An 18,950-nucleotide genomic window follows, 5' to 3' on the forward strand; every position below is an offset into this window, starting at 1 on the left:
TTTAACTGCAATGAATGAAGTAAACTCTTTATTATCTAGGCTAAAGAAAAGAAACTAAATACATGGGCAATATACAAAATTATGTAAACTAGAACATCAGAATGTACATGTTGTGGGTGTGTCGAGGAGGAGAAAGGTCCATGATACTGCTGATGGTGGAGCAGGTCAGTACACCAAAGCCAATGTCTTGAATTCTGCATGAGACCTGTGAGCTGGGGGAAGTATATGACACTGCACTAGGAGGAAATACCTGCTCCCAGTGCAAAACTGAATGTTAACAGGTTTGTGGACAGTCCTTTAAAAAGCAGGCTAAATCAGAAGTACTATTTTTGTCCTGTTTTCCTTCAAAGAGCAGGAGGTAAAGCTCCAGTTATTCTCCTGCTAATCAATGTTTAGCTTGCTTTCTTAATCAGGTCTATGCTAGCCTGCTTTAAATAAAGATAATATTTACCTAGAAAAGACCATGCCTTTTCTAGAGATTTCTTCTCTGCATCTCAGCATGATAACAGCTAAAAATAGTTCAAACAAGAACATTTCTTGAGTTTTACTTATACGTGCAACACCTCAAAAGAAATAATCAAGAAACTATTTCTCTGTAATCCTTAAGACCACTGTTAGTTGGTTTTAAATCATGACGTCACTGTTACTATTGACATTACTACATAAATCTCTATTCTGCTTGTTTAAACAAGTATTAATTAGGTATTTGGCTCAGTAAATGTACCTATTTTTGAGGATCAAGTTAATTCGTATTGGTGCTTTTTATCCTCACAGGCATTGCTGCTCCTGTGTACACCTCAAGTCAGAAGGTGCAGCAATGAAGTGCAGATAACTTTTCCAACCTCTCTATTTATTCTGCTAGTGTCATATCTACATAAGCTGTCTTTCCTAAGCTGGCAAAGCCTTCTGAAGCTTTATTCCTCCACTTCCCCTTCCCGGGAAAAAAAAAACAACAAACACACAACACAAAAAAACCCAGATTAAATCATATTATGTATTAAAATACCCATTAGGAAAATACACCCTCATCAGTCAGTTTGTATTCTCTGACAGTCCCCAGTGGATGGTTGTTACCTTCAGGTGACCAATCCTACCCTCTCACTTTCCCAGCCAGCCAGGGATCTGTCCCAGGACTTTATGAGCATTGGTCTTACCCCAGTTATTGATAAGCATCTCTACGTGCTGCTTCTCTTTCAGCGCCTCATCTCCTTTTCTACTGTGTCCACCCTCCTGAGTCTCAGTTCCAAGAACCAGGAAGAAATTAGAGACCAATGGTAGACAGGTCTGAATTTCTCTGAGAAGTTCAGCTCATCTACAACACTCCGTTTGCACAAACATAAACTGTTCTGCCATTCATTTTCAAGAAACGGCTGTGGAAGACACATACCCTTCGTATTTCCAAACAAGACTACAGAATAAAAGTATAAACTGAAAGAAGAAAATAAAAATAGGATGTTTACATGACTCTCATATAGATCATTTAATGCAACTTCCATTCTGCAGCTCACTAGTCTTTCCCTTCTGAATCACTATGTTCTCTCCAAAAGGAACATTCAGTTTTATTTCATAGATTCTCAGCCTAGATATAGCTGCTTTTTTCCCTTCCGTGATAAAAATAATCTTTTTTATCTCTAGCAATACATGAAATGTTTGTTTAGAGTTTTACTCTCATATTGTGAGGAATGCCACATCATAATCCTATTAGAAGTCTGATGGTATTCAGATGTTCACTATACAGTAGATGATTTCTTACAACATAGTGAAAATCAGTCACAAAAGAAAAAATTGTACTGGATAGAACTCTCCTTATTATACTCCAGATAAGATTTTTTCCAATTTGATCAGTAGGAATTTAAACAGGATACATGCATTTGACTTTTTAGGTCAGTATTTGTATCATCCTCATCTTGTCGGCAGCTTATGTGAGTAAATAACTACTTGCCTTTCTTCTCTCCATTAATCATTGTCTATGAGGTTTGATCTGCCATTGTTTTGTTTTACGAGCACAGTATTTGGAGGCAACTGCAGGATTGCTTCCACTAACCTCTCCTCAGCATTCAGAAGCTTGACCTGTAGATCAAGATAGAGGTCTAGAGCAAACACTCCATTTGTAGTCATCCCTTTGGGTCTTACCATCTCCACAGCCTTGAGTCAGTTTATGGGTGAGTAACAAAATTCCCCAACACTATAGGATGCGTGCCGATGATTAACACTGTTTGCACTGACCCATACCAAAACATTGGCAAGTCATGACAGAAGCAACATGATTATATGAGATGATTTTAGTGATCAATAGAACCCCATTGCACTCTTCACCTATGCCTGTGCTGCATGTGGGAGATCTGGTTATAGCATACATAAAAGTACACAAGCTTCAGTCTGGCTCACTCGATATTGTTGGCAGTGCAGCTGTGATTGCAAAGGATTCAGCTCAGGTCAACATAGCTACCTCGGGCACTCAGTATTGGGCACCTTGCTGCTATTGCTTAGTATGCCAAACACTGAATTTAAGGCAGCAGGTATATACCTACACATGTAAGCTGTGCTTATCTGAATACAGCCATTTATTTTGTTATGGAGACAATAAATAATGATTTAAAAAAAATTATACCATTTCATAGCAAAATTCTTGTTTTCTTTTACTAGGAAGAAAATCTTTCACTGCTTTCACTGCTTTAAGTCTTATCAGTGTTTCTCATTTGTGAGTTACAAACCATGCTGATAACAGCTCGATCCTCCTTGATGAGAAGTCTTTACAGCAGCAAGGCTACTCCAAGTGGCCTTTAATTACTGCCAGGAGCTCAGTTCCTGGAGGGTAAGGAACATGCTTACACAGTGCTCGCCATGTCCTTCCAGTCTCAGAGGCTGGAAGGCTCTCAGAGGGCTATTTTGAATCTCAAGTGTTTGGGAAATTCTTTGTGGTGGAAATGCTATACAGCTGTCAAATTACTATTTATAATCAAGAAGTCAAAATGAAAGTGCATGATAGTTTGAACCACTTACTTGAGCTATAAGTGCATCCGAGTCATTTAGCTTTGTTGAACTCTAATATAAAAAACTTCCACCACAAAGAATAAAAAGTGGTATTGAACTGAAAACTGTAGTTCAACTCCTTTTTCTGGTAAAAAAAAAAACCCTGAAATTTGTCTTAAATACACTTAAATGCATTCCATATTGTTGGATATCTGTTGACAACTAACAATATTGTTGCAACTGTACTCTTAACATAATGTTAAGCAATCCTGACACTCCAAGCCATGGTTCTTGGAAGAGGTGAGAACAGGAAATTACAACCTCCTCATATTTTCATAATTGTTTTCATTTCACATTTATTAGTCTACTAATATGTATCATACAGTTACCAGCCCTGTTTTCTTCTCAACCGCCAACAATTTGAGCAGTTAGTTTTGAAGCGCAGTCGTGTTGAGTTGCACTTCTTTCACTCTTGGTTACTCCCAGTGCTGTGGAAGTCTTCAGGATTTTTTGTGTTTCCTTTCTAGAGTCACTTTGCACGAGCAATGATTCCAGGTGCCTGTCAAACTCTTGCCAAACGAACTCTACATGCAGTGCTGGTCATAAAGATGATATTTGCCGTTGTGCAGATGCATCAGTGGACAGCATGGAGGAACTCTGCAATAAAACCTCTGATCCTTGCTCCTCAAACCCTTGTCTTCAAAACGCTACCTGTTTAAGCTCTGCTGGGAACCTCAGCTTTACTTGCAAGTGCCCTGTTGGGTATAACGGACCTACATGTGAGATAGCCATGGGCGTGTGTGACACAAACCCTTGTGAGCATGGAGGCACCTGCCAAGATGGCCTGGCTGGGCCCACCTGCCTCTGCAGTGCAGGATACACAGGTACACTCTGTGAAATGGATTTTGATGAGTGCGTTTCTGAACCGTGCCACAACGGAGCAGTGTGCAGGGATGGGGTTGATGAATACTACTGCTACTGCGTCCCAGGCTACCAGGGCAAGCACTGTGACCTGGAAGTGAATGAGTGCGTGTCAGACCCATGCATGAATGGAGCAACGTGTCTCAACCAGATAGGACATTATGACTGCATCTGTCCGCTTGGCTACACAGGTAAGCACTATTAAAGCAACTTTTTCTTTGTATCGTGGAGAACCATCATAATTCCTGTTCCAAGTTCAACTCCCCCACCCACACACTTATTTAGCCATATCTGTATTACCACCTTGCCTTCAGCTTTGGCACCTGTGGCTGTTGGTGTATTATGGGTTACCTTATCACTGTGAACTACTGATATCAGATAGAGAAGGATTAAAGGAATGTCACATTTACCAAAAATTACAGTGTGGTTTCATGGACATCAAACTATGCCACAGGGCTACGTTAACTTCCCTTTCAAAAGAAACATTGTCAAAATGCTTGTCCTATGCTATACATAGTTTTTGGTCATCAGACAAAACCTACGTTTGACAGAGTTAAAAATTAGATCTAATTAGACTTGTTTGTTTTGCAACTCACGACAAACTGTACTCTTAAACCTAGACATTTCACATCAACTTCCTCTCTTCTGCCCTTCCCAGAGACAGAGGACTCATTTGCAACTAGAGCATTACATAAGTTAAATAGAAAGAAAAGTATTATCAGGTTCCCAAACTGCCCGTTTTTTGGTAATCTCATTTTATGTGGCTCCATTTTTAAGGTATGGGTGTGATTTTTCTTGCCTGCTTCCTCCACTGGAGAGCATATAATCCTTGCAGGAGACAGCTCCCTTCAAATTTCAAAGTTGTATTCACAGATAGAACTGCAAGAGGCAGCACACTGAATCATTAAAAGGAGAAAAGGGGAAGCATTTTAGTGATAGGTTGCCAGTCAGATAAGAAGAGAAAAAAAGAGTCATAGAGCAAAAGGGGGGGGAAACCAACTATTGCTTCAAGTGATTCAAATGAATAAGAAATAAGAGATGTGGTTTACAGCTCTGTCCCCAAATCCCCATGCAGGAGAGGAAGTCAGAGGTAAAAAGCAGCTTTCCTGTGTCTGACACAGCACCCGTTGGAAGCCAGCCCTCGGTTAATATCCCTCATGAGCACGGAGAATGTTATTTGAAGGAAGCTTGTTACCTTCCCACCACCCCGCTGCTGCCAGCGGGTGTCTGAGCACAGGCCAGCCGAGGAGAAAACTACACAACCAGGGGAAACCTGAAGAGCAGAAGGAAGGAAAAACCTATTAACAACCAGCGTGGTTACTCTGCAATGATCAGACTCAGCCCAGACCTCCTGTTGTACTCAGGAAGCTGTATTTGTTTAACTGGCACAGTTAGTGGGGTCCAGGCCTGGATCCATAGCCCGGGAACTCCGCTTGAAAGAGACAGAATATGCACCTCAGAGACAAAGAGAGAGAAAAGATAATAAAATAGTAAAGCCCAAACAAAAAGAAACGAAGATTTAGATCAACACAAACCGCTGGAGGAGACTCGCTCTGCTGGAGTCGCACCACTTTCATTGCAAAATTCTGCTGTTTCCCAGGCTGATGCTCTCTGCTTTCACCAAAAATCAAGCGATGTCATCAACTGCTCTGCACTCAGCACAAGCAGAGTTAAGAAATGAGGAGAGAACCAAGGCAGAAGAGGTCTAAAATATAGAGCAGAAGAGGCTGCAGTCTTTTGACATACAGCTCCGACCCTGCTTCCAGCAGCAATGAGACTAATCGTAACAATTCTATAGAGGAGTAGCAGGCTGCTCCTTCAGCAGTAAAACACCAGCTTTTAAAGGCTACTTAACAAAATGATTTATCAGAACCACTCTTGGTTGTTGTTTTCTGCACCTTGCTGTGAGTTGTGCTAAATGCACAAGCCAGAGGGATTACTGGATGGAAGCTCTGAAGTGTCCCCACTGGTAATAAAAACCCTCATTTACTCTGTCAGGGGATACTGCCAACCATTATTATCCTGGCCTGAGACCATGAATTACTGTGGGAAGTCATCCAGCCTCATCTCATTTCCCTAAGATGTTAAAAAGGTTATATCTCTTGATATGTAGGCAGAGAACGTACAGAAAATCTACAGCAGTAACGTTAACCAAATACTTGAGTTACTGGCTGCAGTTGCTACTTGTTTCAGGGACTATGGCTGCTATTTTGTATGATTGGTGTGCTACAGCATTTCTTAAAATAGCTGCGGAATGTCACTCAATTCTTACACAAATGGAAGAGGTTAGAACACATCAAGAGCCAAAGAGTGGAAAATTTAGCATGAAATTTGCCATTTCTGTGATAGTGCTCTGCATGTGTGAAATTATTTACAAGACATGCATCATGCAGCTGTTAAATAATGAAGCTCAATTGGTTTGTTGAAGTTTTGCTGGCTGCCTTAATCAAATGCCTTTTTTCCTCCATTGCACTAATTGCACTTGCTTTTAATTCACTCCAACAGAGCATGGTGTAAGAGCCTGTTATTACCCACAGCTAGGTACGTTAATTACCTTGCTAGACACAGCTGAAGCCAGTCCTCCATTGCCAGTGAACATTTTAAAAACCTGAACTATCAGGAACACGTGGCAGTTCCAAAAACCAGTGCCAGCCCAAGACAAGAGCAGGAAAAGTGTTTCAGGGACAGACCCAATAGTTACAATGGGCTGGAATCATGTTTGGTACAATACCTGTTACTATGGTGCAACCAGCGCTGGGATGAATTCTGTACAACGAGAAAATGATTCCTGATGGATCTTTAAGCTCTCATGCAGTATTCTTATCAAAAATATGTACACCATACAAATATTTAGAGTAGATGCATTGTAAGTCTTAGGCATCCAAAGGTATGCAGAGGCACTGAACCAAGTACCTCAAGTACTGATCTCACTTCCCAACAAGCTCATGGCAGTGTCAGTGTGGATATCAATAGCAAATAGCATTGTTCATTCAACAGCAATTGCCAACCAAGTGGAAAGTCTGCTTCCTTCTCCACCTTTCAAGTTTCAAACCAGCACTCCCTGCCCCACACCCAGGCTATCAGCTTGCTGCTGAGACTCCTAAACCGCAAGACTGTGACGTGAAAGGAGCCCAGCACTACTGGCCACATTTCAAATGGTTTCAAAGTAAAGATTAGCAGAGGGCGCACACATCCAAAGAGCGCTTGTTGCAGTTCGTAAATTCCCGGCACCGAAACCTTTGACTGGATTTAGCCCCGCTGTTCTCTGATAGCATCTGGCTAGTGCAGTGCTGCAAGAGCCCTAACAATTTAGGTCTGTCCATGCATGTGGGTACCTGGTGCTTAGTACAGACCTGTGTGCAGAAAGGACAAGCCTTGATCCAACAAACTGACCTCTTTCCCCGGTCTAATTATTCCTGCCCTTTTAAAGCTGATGCCTAGAAAATAGCTATCTGACACTCTCCATCCAGATGATGGCATGTAAGATTACTATACACAGACCGCAGAATTTGAGGACAGTCCTCTCTACCTGCTATGCCCCAGCACAGCACCGCAACACAGGAGAGCAGAAAGAGTGATCTGGATACCAATTTCCAGCCATACTATGAACACGCAGGTCCAGCTGGAACTACACTGAGTCTGCAAACCTCTAGCATCTTTGACCAGGAGGTGACTTTACAATATGTCTGTAGGCAGGCAAGTCTGAAAATGTTGGCCATATCTCTTTCATCCTTGCCTGCATTTATTTTTATTGACCAAGGCTGTACAAAGTGCACTGTAGGACTTGTTTGAAAAGCAAGTAGTATAAGAAATAATCCTAGTTCTTCAAAGAAACTGCAAAAGTTGTAAGTATCACTTATATCCACCTTCCCCGTCTTTCAGTTCAAACCATGCGTGCGGTTGGTATCTGCTGAAACACTCTGCCTGCTCTAGGACAGGACGCCTTTGCTCTCGCTGCCGTAGCCCCATGCAATAACTGCAGCAGGGCTTGTTGGTGCTTTTTTTCCTTTCTGGCATATGATATTTGGCATACAGCATATTTATGACAGAATGTTAGGCTGAGGTGCAAATGCAGATCTAATCTTTTCATCTCTCCTCTTCACGTATAAGAAAGCCTGACAGGAGATTCAGTAGAGGCTAGGAAGGAATTCCCCCCTTTTGCAGGGCATATCGCATTGGCTGGATGCATTATGCAGAGAGAAGTTTTCTTCTGAGGCAACATTGCCGACGGCAGGTTACTGGGCTTGATAGATTAAAGACATGAACCAAAACAACAACGCTGTGTTCTCGTGTTAATCGTCAGGCTGTTCTCAGGCCTGTAGTTTTAAATTTGGCTGAACTGAGGATCAGTTGAACAGGGCTTGTTTTGTCACATGATTTTTAGTGTTCACAGTAAGCTGTTAACAAGCTCTGGCAGATTTACGGTCACTAGACATACTTCTGCAAACACATTGTTTACAATTACAGTGAATTTACAGGGCAATGACCGCAGAGGGATTGCTCACTATATCTGGATATAATGTACATTACCATAAAGCCATAAGAGAGCATTCCTGTGCTAGGGTCTCGCAGTAGGCTCCCGCTGAAAGTAGTGGCTAGCTGAGCAGTGAACCTGAAACTGAGGCACGGGATGGGCAACTTCACCCGTTCAGTGTTCTATATGTGATCTCAAGGAACTACAAAAATTACAGCAGTAATATTTCTTTACTACCAGAAAAATAAACTTGCACTTTAATGTTTAAATACAATGAAAAATAGTCATGAGCTAACATCCTCAAAATTTGTTTTGGCATTTTAAGATATTTCCTGGTATTTATCCATAATATGGATATTTATTTATTTATTTTTAAACCAAAGATGCTACATGGGTCAAAATAAATTAGTAATCAAGTAACGGTGCTAAATAGTAGCAATCTCACTGTTTTGAGAAAGATGTTCTGAGAATGTACAAATTTCACAGCAGAACAGAGCTGGCAAAAGCAGCATAAAAAAAGAAACAGAGGTGAGCTCCCAAACAAATTGCTAAGATAATACTCACCCTCAAAACATGTCTGTTCCCATCTTTTGAAAGCCTGCTCTATCATCCTGTACTGAAAACTCCAGCTCTCAAAAAAAATAGAATCCATTTTCAATGCTGCAGATTCTCTTTCAAGTAGGAAATTCCACTGAAAACTATTTACAATACTACTGCTACTTTGGTAAGCCAAATAAAAGTCAGGGAAGTCTACTTAAAAGCAGCTTCTTCATTATAATTTGCCATTTTGCATCTGTTTTGTGGCTGATACTGTGGCTGTTAAAACAAATTGACTTGGCAGGTGAAAATTATTTAAAAAAATATCAGTCTGTTACTCAAAATACTAAATAAGTGCATAAGTATACAAAACCCTGGAATAATCAATGCAGTAGCTGCAAGACTCCTAGACTGTGCTAGAGTTAAGAAAAAGGAATGTATATTTAACCTGCCAACTATCATAAATAGCTGTAAATTAATATCAGAACTGACTTAGTTCCTTCAATTATCTCTGAAGAGCAGCTCCAAGATTCTGACCTGTTGCGAACATGGAATCATAGACCGATTTATTTACACATTGCTAAATCTTTAAAAAATTAAGCAATAAAACACAGCTAAACAGACAGCGTCCCAATGAATTCAATTAACTGTGCAGCTTTAAATGGACTCTTCTGAGGTCATTAAATTACTAGTCACTTCTGTATTATATAAATAGGATAGCAGCATGGGTTGAATAATCTGAAAATTAGTTTGTTCTGTTTCTGTGTTCAAGCTAACATAAAAAGTCATTATTCTACCTATCCTTGTGAATAACAGCTGGTTTGTGCTTTTGTAAATTCTCCCAAGCCTTGAAAAAAAAAATAGTCTTGTATTTAACATTGAGGAGGAAATGCCTTTTAAAAATAGGCAATTACTTAAAAAAAAAAATCAGGTGAATCTCATACTTGTAAGCTTGGAGTTTGCTCATTTTCTTTGCTTTTGAAGGCACAAACTGTGAGCTGGAAATAGATGAGTGCTCGTCACAGCCGTGCCTGAACGGTGCGACCTGCCAGGATTCCCTGGGGAGCTTCTCCTGCTCCTGCGCACCAGGCTTCCATGGAGACCTCTGCGAAACCAACATCGACGAGTGCGCCAGCCAGCCGTGCCTCAACGGGGGACAGTGCATGGACGATGCCAACGGGTACGTCTTCTACAGCTGGGTAATGCTAATGGGAGCTGCTATTAGCTCTGCTGTTTGCAGAAGGGAACGCTACCAGAGCCTGCACTGCCAGGTAGCTGGTTTAATTTCAAATTGTGGATTTCAGTCCTTGATCCTGTACCGATTTCACTTTAAATTTGAAAAGAATTAAGGAATGCAAGTCTGGTGTCAGAGACATATGACAACAAAACATTTATGGCAAAGACTGATCAAGTGGTATGTCTTTCACATTTATTCTTTTACTTTAAATATTTACAACGTGTTGTTTGTCTGGCCCTGAGGTCTGTCATTTACAGATGAATTCTGTTTCTAATGGTCATCAAATTTTAGTTTACAACAGAGATATGAGAGCATATAAAATTGAATTTGCCAACAGCAGCTGCCCACACTGACAGAAGGAAGCATTAGAAAAGAGAAGCAGAGGAAAACTGTAATAATAGTAACCATAGTAATAGATACCATTAGGAAACATATCAGGAACTTTACAGGCATATAAGACAACAGCTCCTTACTCAAAACAACCTACAGTCCATGGACAAAGAAGAACTAAATAAATAAAGACAATACAAGGCAACAGAAGAGTGAGCTTCTCCAGCTACTGTTAATAGATCTACACAGAGGTCCAAGCATAGCCCAGGCAGACAGAGTTCTGGCATTCGTTCACCAATACTGGCTTTGCATACACAGCATGAGAATCCTAAAATTGAAAAAGTATATGGATAAGCTGAAGTGTATGTTATAGGAAGAAAAAAAAAAGCTGAAAATTCATGAGTATATTCATGCAGGCGCTCTCCTCACCAGTGTAAGATTTGTCCTCTACTGTGTATTTTCCAGTTTTTATAAAGCAGTTTTGAACATTTTATTGCGTTAAACATCAGTCCAAAAATCATGTCAGCAACTGGCATGCTTGCCTTGAATGAGAGGAGGAAGAGATCATGTTCTGGGAATGAGCTTTTGCACAGTGTGGTGACATGGCACCAACCTCATGGAGCTCCTTTTCAGCAGCACTGAATGACTCTGACCAGGACAAAGCAATTTACTATTTTCCAGTGTAGCTAAAGCATGACAGCAGGGAGAGGGAGGTCACCTTTCACCCGACTAGTTCACAGCAGCCCACTTAGTAACCTGCAAGCCTTTTGAGGACACACGCACGAGGTGAGCAACTGGGGTGCTCATTCAGGCCAGACTTAATCCTGCTCATTTTTCTCCTACCTTTTAAAGCTGAGGTACACGTAAGAGCAAATTTAATTGGCGTGTAATGCTGCAGGATATCTAGAGAACGATTGGAGCTTTTTCCACATTTGTTACATGATGAAAAGGGTCAGACAACAAAGCAATTCAAAGCAGAAGGATGTCTAGCAATTTCCTTCCTTTTGTGTATTTTTTTGGCAAAAGGAAGAAATTGTAGTCTTTAAACAGCAGTTTTCCTTTCTGACTAATGCTACAGTACAGCTGAGGCTTTTGTGTGTGCCACCAGCTCTCACAGAAATGTGTAAGGCGACAGATTTAGCGTTTAAAACCATAAATACAAACACTGAACCAAATTCTCTCCCAAATTTTAGACCAATTTTTCCAGCGAGGTTTCATGAATGCAATGAAGTAGAATTTGATCTTTTAAAAAAAAAAGTTTCACATTATTGTGCATTTTTTAAATTCAACAATTTACAGAGGTGCCTTAGTTGGACCTACAAAACCTGGTGTATGCAGGCACAGAGGATACCTCTGATTCCTCCAAACCTTTTTTCCATAGGAAATACTCCCAGGACCTTCAATGCTCTTTTGATTGCATAGGAAAGAAAATCTGCACTTATTGCTTTCTGCATATTCTGAGAACGTCAAACAAGAAGCCCAAAAAAATATGTTAGGTCGTGTGTCTAAAAGTATCGCTCTCAATAGGAAAAGCCATCTGCCACCTCAGTCACAGCCTGCCCATAATCAGGGAACCCTTCCAAATCCCTGAAGGTCAACAGCAATATCAAACACTTAAAGATACCTCAGAAAAAAGGCACACAGGTGAGGTTTCACATTAAGCAGTGAGTTGTGAATACTCCTCACTGTTCCATGATTCTGGACTAAAGGGAAATGGAGTACAGACTAAGGCAGAAAATAATCTTTCACCACAAAACTGAACAGCATCAAACTGAAGGCACATGGAGAAAACGTGTGAAAAATATAAGAGAAGAAAGAGACTTCTGTTTTGAGAACGTACTTCGGAATGAAAATTCTTTTTCTGATTCACATCTTCCTCATTACTTTTTATATCCAAAATTCAAATACCACCTGGTCTAAGTCATCTCTGATTTTGATTTAAGAATAATCCATACACTAGTAATAAACTGGCCTGCCAGAAGTTTCTACTTACATACACTCAAATAGTGTAGTTAAAAGTTTACACTTTTTGGTCTCTTAGACTGCAGGAACCAGTTGTTCTCTGATGTTCCCTTTGTGTTCAACAATTTCACTTTCTCTCTGTATATTTACGCCAAGTCTAAGACTTAGATATTAAGCAGAGAAATTACCAAATAAGTATACTTATCTCTTGTTCAATAAGATTCCCCAGGATTTCAACTGTACAATAACCAGTGTATCATTTTAATGTTAAATAAACAATACAAGAATAAATTTTTGTTTCTGATAATTATTATTAGACAAAGATCATCCAAGCATGCATATAACTTAATTATCTTGCAAAGGCCTGTCTTTTTTTTTAGGACAGGTGCAAGTTGACCTTATACCTTATGACCTAAGCACAGGAGGTATTTATTTTGAAATAATTAGCTCACCTGAAAAAAAAACCCGCATACAAAAAAACCTCAGACATTGCTGATTACCTGTACATTGTTCATTTATATATACTAGTTTGTTTACTTCTAAACCCATAATCATAACATTGCTTTCAAAATGAAGCTTGTATTACTACTGTTATTGGAACTATGCAAGCAGTGGACATTTTTGTTCTAATCTAACAATAAAATATTGTTTTTCATCAAAGAGAAAAAATCACTTAGTTGAGGAACAAGAATTACCTTATTTTTTTTGCCAATTCAATTTCTATCAGTCCAAAAGAAAGGGATACTAACACACTTACTGCCTCTCTCTTTTTCATTTTGTGAATAATGTTAAGCCTACAAAAATTGCACTGGAAATGACAAACTTTTTCCCTGAACTTAAAAAAGGCAGAAAAAAAAAATTCTTAGAAGAAATGATCTGTCAAAACCAATTCAAATTCACAAGCAGGTTTTTTCCCTAGACAAAACCACATATTTCAGGAAAAAGCCCATTGTTGGTTCCCAATTTCTGCAGTTTCTCCTAGAGCACCCAGATAGTAGTCTCGAGCTGGATTCAACTACGCAAGGTGCTAGCCAAGGCTACACAAGAAGCCTGCACAGGTTTGGGAACAAAGCCCAGATCTCCTGACTTCTAGGTAAAGTGAACACTACATTCTGTGTTGCAGGTACAGCTGCAACTGTACCAGTACTGGATTTATGGGCCTACACTGTGAGATCCTAATTCCCTTATGTTGGTCACAACCATGCTACAATAACGGCACCTGCGAGGACAACGCTGACAATTACACATGCCACTGTTGGCCAGGTGAGCTCTAAGTTCTCCTATAAACACTCTCTTTCCTTGTGTAGTAGATAAGTCCTCATTTTTTTGCTGATACAATAAAAGGTTGAAGCTACGTAACCTTAAACATACTGTATGAGCCTGTGTTTAGACGGGCTTCACTCATCATGAGTCAGAGCCCTATGGGTAAATCACTCTCTTTTCCAGCTAAGGATTGATACCCTTGAACAGCAGAAGTGGGCAAAACCAAAAGAGCCAGTATTATGGAATCAAGACAGGAGATAAATTACAGTTAGGATCCATCACCCAGTTGCTTAATCCTTCAACCCGTGTGATACATGAATCACTGCTGTGGTTATTTTTCAGTCTTCATTAGCATGACCTTTAAACCAGCCTAAAAACTTCCTTTCCAGTGCAAAATGCGGTCTGTTAATGAATAAAAATTAAACTAGGTGTTACATTGGGAAACTGGTCTCCTTCATATCACCAGCGCAAGTTGTTCTAGCAATGTAGAGTGAAACACACTGGGCTGTATTCTCCTCTACCAGCAATGCTTGCATATCCAGCCACTTGTGGAAAGGCTCCCACAGCCTCACATGGGGACACAGACCCTGTGCTCTTGAGAGACACTGTGACTCTTTCAGCACGCAGACTAACTACCAGTCTCTCTAGAAAGTTTAATGTCCGTGCCCTTACTGAGGACGGAGGAGCACAGCGCGCCATGAGTAGTAAATGCCACAGTGTTGTTGGACTGCATGAATCTTGGTGCATTAGAAATGGAAAAATTAGGCAGAACCCTTAGCATTTGCCAGAAATTGGGGGGTTTTGAGGCACTTCAAACTCCAGATAAAGCACTTTACAAACACCAAGTAATTCATACTCCCTGCCCTCCTCTGTCACACGGAGGTGGTGCAAAAGACATGGAAAACTTCATACAACCTGGAAGCATATCCACACCAGAACGCAGCACCTTGTTATCCATACAAATCTGCACAGAATGTCAGGTATTGGAAGGGACCTCAAAGGATCATCTAGTCCGAACCCCCTGCCAGAGCAGGACCACCTAGATCAGATCACACGAGAACGCATCCAGGCGGGTTTTGAACTTCACATTACTTCCTAAAAACACCCAAAGTCTGTACAGCACAGCAAAGCTCAGTTAGCTAACGCAAAGCGGCCATAGCAGTGTTCTGCTGCTGAGCCCTGACGGAGAGCCGCAAGGAAGCGTTCACACCTTCGAGAAGCAGAGGAAATCTTTTAGCACATGGCAGAGCCTGAGACAAAGTGCATCTGATATTCACAACAGTATTTTTGGGTCTGGAACGAACAGATAGCACGTCAATTAAACGCCGCCTTCTCACGGCTCTCCGCAGGCTACGCGGGTTCCCGCTGCGAGGAGGACATCGGGGAGTGCAGCAGCAGCCCCTGCCTCTCCGGGGGTGACTGCGTGGAGCGCTCCTGGGCCAGCCGCTACGGGAGCGTCCCAGGCCTGCCGCCGGCCTTCAGCTACGAGCGGGCCGAGGGCTACATCTGCAGCTGCAAGCCAGGCTTTGCCGGTAAGGTTCCTGTCGCGACAGCTTAGGGAACCGTGTACCGCAGCATCCTGGTGTCTGCGCCTGCCTGTAAACAAGTCTTTAAAATAAGTTGTGTTCCAAGGTGCCGTAGTGCAAAGGGTCCCTCTGGCGGTCACCACCCACACGGTTCGGAGGGGATTTGCACGGAACGAAGGGAGTTGGTGGCGCAAGTTGCGCGTTCCGGGAGGGAGGGCGCAGCGGGCGGCGCAGCGCGCAGCCGCGGGACGGCGGCTCTCCCGCTACCTTGTCCGCGAACCTTCAGCGTTCACACGCACATCTGCTGGAGTTATGCCATAAACTTCAGTTAGCGGGTGTTTTATCGCGAGTTTGAAATTCGCTGTGCGTAGGTACATGTATGAAAACAAGGGTTCATAAGTAACACGGTATTTGCCTAAAACAACCACGAAACAAAACTCTCAAGCTTTCTTTTTTTGCCATTCTACAGCAGCACTGGGGATTGGCAGGAACACTTCTTCATCTGAGCACGAGGCAACATTTTGTGTAAACTTGGCAGTGTAGCGTTTTGGTGCTATTCTACAGCTTAAATGAAAAATAATTTCAAGTTGTGCACATAGATGTGTTCTTAAGGAAAAAAAAAAAGAAACCGATTGAAATTACATATAACCATAATCCTAAAAATTATGTGTTAAGATTAGCATTTAACACAGCCTTTGGTAATTAGCACAATCACAAGCAAGTTTGGTTTGGATTGTACACTTCTGGGTCTATAGTATTTTCCTGTCAACTCCATTCTCTTGCTCCTTCTGAAGAAAAAAATAATTAATAGCTGGATTAATTTAACCAGCCTTCAATTTCTCACTCCATTCATCTCCTGAGTAGTTTATACACTTTCCTGTATCTCCCAGTGCATTGCATGGCTGATGTCTCCAACATAGCAGATACAGAAGTATACAAAGAGCACTTTTATTCTGAATTCCTAATTTATTTTTCTTCAAAATGGCATTGAGATTTGTTTGGTTTTGTTCTGCCCCTTCCCCTTAACTGCCCTTCCCTATCCTGTCACTAAGTGTTGCTGTCGTACTTTCATTCTGCCTAAGAGAGTATAATATGAGGCTTCAAATAAGGCTTGCAGTATCCCCCAGGCTGTCCCTTACCTTTTCACATAGCACTTCTCTCTCTTTGCTTCTTTCCAGTGATGTTCAGCTCTCAAGCTTCTTTTCCTCGCCTCTTGCCCTGCTTTAAAAACTCCTGTGTTCTGTGAGACAACCTGGAAGGTGTTTTCTTGTTTAATCATCCTTTATCCTACCATTTCCACAATTGCCTTCACCTGGCTTGTTTGCCTGATTTGGATCATGGTTCTGCTGGTTGCACTTACATGGAGGACTCTTTTACTCCCCAGGGAGTCAGTGAACCCACGTACAGGCAGACTTTAACTGGTCTGAAAAAAAGTGTCAGAATTAATTTAAATGTAATAATCTTAAATAAATTTTTTCAATAGGTAAGCTCCTAAATCACAATGCAGAACTCTCCAAAGCACGACTAAGTCTTGGAGACCCTGAAATTTCTGCTGACTTTATATACAAATAATATTATGTTTTTTAAAACCTTATGAAAATTTAGTTATCTATGTACCTGTTGGATGCTATATATAACTTTTATTAGAAAAAAACCCACAAAATAGTTATTCTTACCAAACAGTGCCCAGACAGCTGGAGGCAGGAAGAACGTATTCCTTCACAGGGATGGTTGTAAAAGCTGCACATGAAATGTCATTCAGTAACATGCTGCAAAGTAATGGCAAAACAAGGTTAATCTTGCTTCTCTTGTCAGCTCCTTCCCTATCTTCGTTTTTCAGCAGGGCCTGAATTTTAAACTCTTCTTTTTGCTGGCCTATGTGACATACAATGTGGTCAAGCAATTTATGTATTTACTATAGAGAAAACAGCAGGATTTCTCCAACTGGCACTTAGCATCCAAGGTTCCCAGGCTTTGCTCTGGCAGCCCTTAGGTACAATGCAGCCAACCTCCCCAGTCCTCCCAGTAGCACGTGCGTTTCTCTCTGGCCCTTCTCCTTCTTCCAGGTAATCTGGAAGTGGAAAGTGCTCAAAATGAGCCTCAGCCTCCTTATGTGTCAGAAGCGTTGACAAAAGCCTATAAGGTGGAAAGGAAGCATTCACTTCTGATGGTGATAAATAATTTCTCCAATTATAGCCAAATTAATAATAAATAAACCACATTTTAATGAAAATTAAGGAAGATTTAAGATTAGAGTTGATAGCAGTAGTATGATTCAAAGTAGCAGATGAACGCCGGATCAGGATCACTCAGTATATGGGTGCTTTATCCGATGTATATGTACTAACAGTCAAATGTAAAAAAGGTGAGATCCTTTCATCTGGGTATCAGTACATTTCACTGACAGCCCAAGTTCTACATTTCTGCTGCAGTAGGTCAGGAGTTCTTCCAGCCTTAACACCTGAATAGTCGTATGTGCTTTAGGTGTAAAGCCTCAGCTTCCTATTGAAACAGGGCAAAGAGTTTCTTTAATAAATCACATTCAATATTTTATTATGCCTCTTTCCTCAGTAAAGCATTTGCAGAACATTATAATCATACTTCACTGTTCAGGGTAATATGAAGAAATAATAATCCACATACGCTGCATTGCGGGGGCCTGATCCAAAAGCCATTGAAATCAGTGGAAAGAATTTGAGGACAGTTGCAAATTTTGTAACAAACATAAAATGGTGTCTTTGAACTCACTGGGTATGATTGCAAGCAAATCACTGTAATTCAACTGAAAAACTGAGAGTATCTATCTTTTGGACCACAGTTTTTAGGCCCAAGGGCAGGAGATAATGGAGCCTAAACGTTTGCCTATGTCAGGATAGAATATTTCCCCTCCCAGTCAGGAGAAAGGACTAAATATTATCTGATAGTATCTTGTTATAGATAGCGCTCATTCAGGTGACTTGAAAAATAGTCAGTAGTCCCACTAAAAGTCTTGGAAGGAACAAATATGCAACCAACATTATTTACACAATTTGATTCTTAAAAATGAAAAATAAAAATCCCAGTCTGGAGACTTTATCCCAGTTAGGAACTGTTTGAGGCCATTGTTTATGTGCCTTATCCTGGATCCAGGATAGAAAATTCCCGTGCAGGTTCAACAAAGAGTTAAAACTTCTCCAGCTCCCTTTTAAATCAAAGGGTTCAGGGATACTCAGATTTCAAGAGGTCTCAATAGTTCTACAGTAGCAAGCCCTAGATTTTTTTATATTACACTGGTCTGTTGGCCCCCTGGCACAACAGTACTTTTAATAGATAGGTTGGACTTTCTTTTAAAAGGCTCGTGATTTGTTACTGCTAGCTAAAGGCAATAGTTACCCTAGATAGAATATATCCCTTTCGTATCATGGATATATCGTATTGCTCTAGCACTGCACATTTTTTTTTAAAAAAGATTGCTATTTGAAAGGTTAAACTTTTCACTTTCCTCATGAAAACATGTGGAAAAGGAGAAGAGTAAAGCTATGGATTTGATAGTGACTCATTTCACCAGGTTGTAATAAACTTAACACCATGTCAAAATTAAAGAGCCTCTGAACTCACAAGGTCTATCAAGTGGCACATTCCAGTGTTGAACTGAGCCTGAGGAGAGGTGAGCGTGCAAGGCTCCCCGTGGTTCGAAAGCAGTGCTGCCCGTGGTCCTCATGTGCGTGGGACAGTGCTGCTAGCAGGG

General features: G+C 40.9%; 1 protein-coding gene across 1 annotated transcript in view; it reads left to right on the forward strand.

Annotated features, from left to right (window-relative positions):
• CRB1 (crumbs cell polarity complex component 1) overlaps positions 1–18,950 on the forward strand; it is a 104,018-nt gene that overhangs the window by 29,304 nt on the left and 55,764 nt on the right. Inside the window, exons 2-5 of the mRNA XM_086617603.1 lie at positions 3,501–4,085; positions 9,890–10,085; positions 13,558–13,697; positions 15,047–15,229. Coding sequence (XP_086473729.1) covers positions 3,501–4,085; positions 9,890–10,085; positions 13,558–13,697; positions 15,047–15,229 — 1,104 coding nt within the window. The remainder of the gene's footprint in view (positions 1–3,500; positions 4,086–9,889; positions 10,086–13,557; positions 13,698–15,046; positions 15,230–18,950) is intronic.

Source organism: Tauraco erythrolophus, chromosome 10 (genome assembly GCF_009769465.1).
Source record: "Tauraco erythrolophus isolate bTauEry1 chromosome 10, bTauEry1.pri, whole genome shotgun sequence".
Taxonomy (NCBI): domain Eukaryota; kingdom Metazoa; phylum Chordata; class Aves; order Musophagiformes; family Musophagidae; genus Tauraco; species Tauraco erythrolophus.